We start from the raw sequence: 6,440 nt of genomic DNA, 5'->3' as shown, positions 1-6,440 counted from the left end.
CCGCCGCGGCCGGCGGGGGCCGGGGGACCCCGCTCCCCGGGGCCGGCGGCGCTGCCGGGGCGCTGCGGAGGCGCTGCCCGCGGCCGGGAACAGCCCCGCACGGGGCGCGGGGCTCCCGGCGCGGGGCGGGCGGGGCCCCCCGGCCCGGCTTTCCCCGGTGCCAGGCGCTGACGCCAGGCGGGGTCCTCCAGGCCGCAACCATATAAGGGCTTCCTGCTTTCCATATATGGCCATGTACGTCATGGCCGGGGCGGCGCGCGGCCGGTGAGACCCGATATATAGGGGCGGTGTTGGGGCGGGCGGGGAGCCGAGCGCTTCCAGCGGGCAGCGCCGGGGCCACCGCGGCGCGGGGCGCACAGCAGGCGACGGCCGCCTCGCCGCAGCCGGCCCGTCCGCCGGCCCCGCGGCGGCAGCGCCATCACCCGTCAGAGCCGGAGCCCCGCGCCCTCATGGCCGCGGCCAAGGCGGAGATGCAGCTCCTGCCCCCGCTGCAGATCTCCGACCCCTTTGGCGCCTTCCCGCACTCGCCCCCCGCCATGGACACTCACTACCCCAAGCTGGAGGAGATGATGCTGCTCGGCGGCGGGGGCCCGCAGTTCCTCGCCCCGCCCGGGGCGCCCGAGAGCGGGGGCTTCGGCGCCGCCGGGGAGCCCGGGGAGCAGCACTTCGAGCACCTGGCGGCAGGTAAGCGCGCTGACCCGGCCCGGGCGGGCGGGGAGTCCCGGTCCGCCGCGGGGGCAGCGGCGCCTGCGGGAGCTCCGCGCTGCAGCGGCGCCCCCGGTCCCGGCGGCCGCGCGGGGGGATCCTCCTGTTTGCGTCAGAGCTCCGGACTGGCTGCGGCTGGAGCGCTGCCAGCGGCGCTGCAATATGTTACGCTCAATTAGTGATTAACCAGAATCTGGGGCTGCGCTGCGCTGGGGATGGCTCGCGAAGCTCCGGCAGCGGCTGCGGTGGCTGCTGGAAGTAATCGCTGTTCCTCTCTTTTCAGACACTTTTCCCGAAATCTCCCTGAACAACGAGAAAAGCCTGCCAGAAACCAGCTATCCCAACCAAACGACGCGGCTGCCGCCGATAACCTACACGGGGCGCTTCTCCTTAGAGCCGGCCCCCAACAGCGGCAACACCTTATGGCCAGAGCCTCTCTTCAGCCTCGTCAGTGGGCTGGTGGGCATGGCTAATGCACCTCCCACCTCGACGCCTACTTCATCATCGCCATCCTCCTCCTCGCAGAGCTCCCCACTGAGCTGCTCAGTCCAAGCCAGCGAGAACAGTCCAATCTATTCAGCTGCACCAACGTTTCCCAATTCCAGCTCTGACATTTTCCCTGAATCGCAGACCCAGTCCTTCCCCAACCCCTCTGGAGCCCCCATCCAGTACCCACCTCCAGCTTATCCGACTGCTAAAACCAACTTTCAGGTGCCAATGATCCCGGATTACCTGTTCCCTCAGCAACAGGGAGAGCTCAGTCTTGTTCCGGCTGATCAGAAGCCCTTCCCAGCCCTGGAGACCAGAGCACAGCAGCCTTCCCTCACTCCACTGTCCACTATTAAGGCATTTGCTACTCAGACTGGTTCCCAGGAGTTGAAGACCCTCAACACTAACTATCAGTCCCAGCTGATCAAGCCCAGCAGGATGAGGAAATACCCAAACCGTCCCAGCAAGACCCCTCCTCACGAGCGACCCTATGCCTGTCCCGTGGAGTCCTGTGACCGGAGGTTTTCCCGATCCGATGAGCTGACGCGGCACATCCGCATCCACACGGGACAGAAACCTTTCCAGTGCCGCATCTGCATGCGGAACTTCAGCAGGAGCGACCACTTGACCACGCACATCCGCACACACACAGGGGAGAAGCCATTTGCCTGTGACATTTGTGGCAGAAAGTTTGCCAGGAGTGATGAGAGGAAGAGGCACACTAAAATCCACCTTAGGCAGAAGGACAAGAAAGTGGAAAAGGCAGCTCCAGTCTCAACTGCTTCCCCAATCCCTGCCTATTCATCCTCTGTGACTACATCCTACCCTTCCTCCATCACCACCACTTATCCCTCACCAGTGCGCACAGTGTATTCCTCTCCTGCTCCGTCTTCCTATCCGTCCCCTGCGCACACCACATTCCCCTCCCCTTCTATAGCAACCACTTATCCCTCTGGCACTGCCACTTTTCAGACCCAAGTGGCCACCTCCTTCTCATCTCCAGGGGTCACCAATAATTTCAGCTCTCAGGTGACCTCAGCACTTTCAGACATGAACTCAGCCTTTTCTCCAAGGACAATTGAGATCTGCTGAGATGACCTTCTGGAACAGGAGAATTTACCTTTTCCATTGGTATTATCAGACATGGAGTCTCCAATTACTCCCCCAACACCATACGTTGCAAGGCTATTTAACTTTAGTTTAAACTTCAGCTGCCTGAAACAACTGCTGCTTAAGTTTTCCACCTCTGTTGAATGACTTAATTTGCATGGACTGTGGATATAAGTTCAATATAATTTTCCCCGTAAACAATAGTCTTTTATTAGGAAGAAAGGACTTTTGATTAAGTATCTAGCTGATGTAAATTGTACATGTGCCATGGTTTTGCTTTCCTTTAGGGTACTATTGATGTGGAAAAAAAAAATCTTTGCATATTCATATTGTATTATTTGGAGTTTGCAGGGCCATATTTTGTAAATGTTAATTCTATTTCAGTGACAATGCTGTAACGCGTTTCAAACTTCTTTGGGAACAGCACTTACTGTATTTGAGCATGTTAGAGTGATGCTGTGTAAATATCATCTGATGAGACACTCACATGTGGCAGAAGTTTTGTTTTAAAAGTTAAAAGTCTTGGTGCCTTTTTGTGAAGCCTTGCTGACGTCATGCATTTGTGTGAATGGATGCTTTGCATCTTGCCTTAAAGTGAAAGGGATGTTACTCAAAGAATGTAAAGGAAAGCAGGGAATGGGTGGGGAGAGGAGCAGGAGAAAGGCCTGAGGGATGGAATGTAAGCAAAAAAAAAAAAAAAATCCCACACCTCTCAAAGTCTATTTTTGTTACAAAAATGTAAATTTATATATATATTCAGGAGTTGGAATGTTGTAGTTACCTACTGAGTAGGCAGCAATTTTTGTATGTTATGAACATGCAGTTCATTATTTTGTGGTTTATTTTTACTTTATAATTGTGTTTGTTAAAATGAAAGTGACTGTTTGGCTTCTAAACACATTGAATGCGCTTTCCTGCCAATGGGATATTTGGTGTACAATACCCTTCAGAAAAAAATAAATAAAATATCAAGTCGTGCAGACTTCCACGTTTTCCTTTAAGTTACTACACAGGAAGACTGTGCCACAGCAATCCTGAGTTCCTTAGTGGCTGCAAAGCCACAAATGCTGCTTGTCTCCTGGAAAAATACCTGTTTAAAGAAAGGAGATCAGTCTCATGTCCAGTTGCTTGCAAAGGCTTGGATGGAGCACCCGCATCCTTGCATTAGGTGCATTACCTGCTCTTTTGAAGTAGCCATGATTACTGTTTTCTGGCTTCTCCAGAAGCATGTGAGTTAATCTTGGGAAGAAAACCGATTCTTCCAGAGCTGAAAGTTAAGTTAGAAAATTAGAATCTCAACTGTGTTTGTAGGTAGCCAGAAATCTTACTGGGTGGGAAGATAATAGAGCAGTTTTAAGGCTGGAAATACAATAAGCTCAGTCATAATGGCTGGTTGACAGAAGGTGGCCCTGCTCAGCTGAGGGGAGTCGTGAGCTCCTCTTTGACACAACATAGGGCATGTAAGTGTGTGGCCCTGTCAGACTTTATTACAGCTGTGTCAGTATTTGTAGGAGAAAACTCTTCCTTAGGGGATGGTTTGAAATACATTCCAGGGGTTATGTGGCCACTGCAGACTGAAGTCAGAGGAGTTTTATCCCTGAGAACTAGTGGTGCAGGTACAGAACAGGGTTCTGGTGTCTGTCCTTTTGGGTGGGCTCTCTACAGATCACTGGTGTTTAGGGTTGTGAGTCGCTGGGATACACGCTATTTCCATGGCCTTCATCCCATAAAAAGCGAGCAGATTCCCGGGCTGGGAAAGCACCGACCGCGCGTTTTCTGCGGGATCTCCCGTTGGCCGGTGGCCCGAAGACAAGGACATCCGATTCTTAAAAAGTTCCCTTCTAGTCCAGCTGGGAGGACGAGCCGGTTCCAAGGAGGCTGTTCCCAGGGAACCAGCAGGTGCTGCCACCGACCGGGGGAAGCCCTTTCCCTGCGGGAAGCGCAGCGCGGGGGGAGGGAGGGAAGAACCTTTTTTCCCCCACTCACGGGCAGGAACCGCGCTCGCCCGAGTCAAAGCCCGGCTGCCGGTGATCTAAACCTGTCGGTGATCTAAAGCTGTCGGCGATCCAAAGCTGTCGGCGATTCCAAGCCCCGGCTCCGACCCGAGCGGGGGCCCCGCGCGCGCACGCGGCTCTCGGGGGCGCGCCCGGGCCCCGTCACGCGGCCCCGGGCGGGCGGAAGCGCCGCGGCCGCCGGAACCGCCGGGCCATATTTGGCTCTTCCTGAACGGCCTTTTATGGCACTTCCGAGGCCCAAAAAAGGCGTTTCCTGCCCCGGCCGTTCCGGGGCCGCTCCGCGCAGCCGCCGCGGACCCTGCGGAGAGACCGCCCCCTCCCCCGGGCACGGACCGGGAACGGCCCCGATCCAGCCCCGGGAATGGCCCCGATCCAGCCCCGGGAGCGGCCCCGATCCAGCCCCGGGAATGGCCCCGATCCAGCCCCGGGAATGGCCCCGATCCAGCCCCGGGAGCGGTCCCGATCCAGCCCCGGGAATGGCCCCGATCCAGCCCCGGGAGCGGCCCCGATCCAGCCCCGGGAGCGGCCCCGCTGCGGCCGCTGTCCCGCGCTCCTGCCGGTCCGTGTCGGCAGCAGGGGCCGAGTCGCTCCCCCCCCACGCCTCCGAAAGAGGTAGGATGCCCGCCTGACCCCCCTGCAGAGCCCGGGGACCGTGTCCACCAGGATCTTCCCCACCCCGGCTTCTCCTCTGCGGGGCCCTTCCACGAGCGACTCTTCGCCTGGACAGTCCGAGCCCGGGCGGCTGCTCTGTGCTTTATATGCACCGGATAAAAGTGATTATTAGGTTTCCTTTCCCTTTAGAAATAAGGAGCTAAAAATCGCTTAAGGCATGCTTAAGTGCCCAGTGTCTCCTGTGGGTGTCCCGTTGCGTTGTGTCCTGTTGTTCTCTGGAAATGCCACTGGAGGCTCTCTATAAAAACTGGTGAAATGCAGCTGTTACAGATATTTCTGTTGAGACTGAAAATTGCTCTGACCAAGTAGGTCACTGGCCTTGACTGAAGAGACGAGAGTTAACGAGGAGTGGAGAGACTTCTCTGCAGGCAGAGACTGTAGTGAAGAGATAGGTGACCGCGGGTCCTCCTTTCCTCCAGGGCTCCCACTGGTGCAGGTCCAGACCACAGGGGTGATTTTGTGCATCTGAGCAAGACCTCGGGTGACCCTAGAAGAAATAACTTTGTAGACTCTGAACTAGTTTCGGGGGGAGTGAAGGTGGTCTGAGCTGCAGCAGATGGCCTTGAAGGGCTGCCCCCAAGCACAGGTTCACCACTGTCAGGTTTGACTAAAGCTGGATGCAGTGGGTGAAGGCTGGCTCATGAAGAGTGTCTTTGACCCCTTCTAAACCAAACTGTTAACTAGGGCTGAACTTCTCCAAATCAAACTCTTCACTAGGTCTAGGGTATTTCTTGATTTTTTTTTGTGTAAGTGGCTGTTTATTTTAATTTTTTTTCTGTTTTTGGCCCAGTAGACTCAGGAATCCCCCAGAGTTATGTGTGTAGTTAATGTATTTATGAAGAGGGCTTGGCTGTGGGATTTTTGAGCTAAACACTCCCATGTTTTTACCCGTGTACATCATCTTAATGTAGCCCTAACAAATACTAGTTAGACCTAGAAAAGAGATTACATGCTTTAAAGTGCACTGAGACTCTAGGATGAAATATGAGCTGTAGCTAAAGAACAAGAACTTTTATAATAGTTAAGTTTTTTTGCTACAATCAAAGTGACTTTGTTTTTAAAAATCAGCCTTGACTGATAGACTTTAATGATTTATGGTCTTGACTTGATGAATGAAACTCTAAATAGCTGAGGCTGATGCTTATACATATTCTCTGGCACTTTGCAGGGTTCAGTTTGTGATCATTGTTTGGCACAGTCATAATGAAAATGATGGATGGTTATGAAGTTTATATTTCAAAAGCATCATTAAAGTATTCTTCTTGAACTTTTTTTTGAATAAGCATATAGGCTCATCTTTTTCTTTTGTGAGCTTTTCCTACTACTTTTTTGTATCTCCAAATGCCAATGATGTTACACAATGATGCCACCAATAAATGTTGATACTTGAAAGCTCTGGTCTCCAGTGTCCTCTGTTAGGTTGACCTGAGGAATACGACCTGACTTCTG

The 6,440-nt window shown here is 53.9% G+C and overlaps 1 protein-coding gene across 1 annotated transcript; it reads left to right on the top strand.

Annotated features, from left to right (window-relative positions):
- The first annotated feature begins 300 nt into the window (after window positions 1-300).
- On the top strand, window positions 301-3,286 carry EGR1 (early growth response 1). Its single transcript, XM_017823001.1, has 2 exons — window positions 301-684; window positions 989-3,286. Exons 1-2 carry the CDS (start codon window positions 450-452, stop codon window positions 2,284-2,286), a joined length of 1,533 nt encoding a protein of 510 aa, XP_017678490.1. The 5' UTR covers window positions 301-449; the 3' UTR covers window positions 2,287-3,286.
- Window positions 3,287-6,440: the final 3,154 nt, after the last annotated feature.

This window comes from Lepidothrix coronata, unplaced genomic scaffold (assembly GCF_001604755.1).
Source record: "Lepidothrix coronata isolate B3197 unplaced genomic scaffold, Lepidothrix_coronata-1.0 Scaffold100, whole genome shotgun sequence".
Classification (NCBI taxonomy): domain Eukaryota; kingdom Metazoa; phylum Chordata; class Aves; order Passeriformes; family Pipridae; genus Lepidothrix; species Lepidothrix coronata.
This window is presented reverse-complemented; position numbering and strand designations above follow the sequence as displayed.

What these genes read in the sequence shown, in the direction of transcription:
- EGR1 (XM_017823001.1), top strand. Translation starts at nt 450, where the DNA reads ATGGCCGCGGCCAAGGCGGAGATGCAGCTCCTGCCCCCGCTGCAGATC. An exon ending in CTTCGAGCACCTGGCGGCAG is followed by an intron (nt 685 to 988) that starts GTAAGCGCGCTG and finishes CTCTCTTTTCAG; the next exon opens with ACACTTTTCCCGAAATCTCC.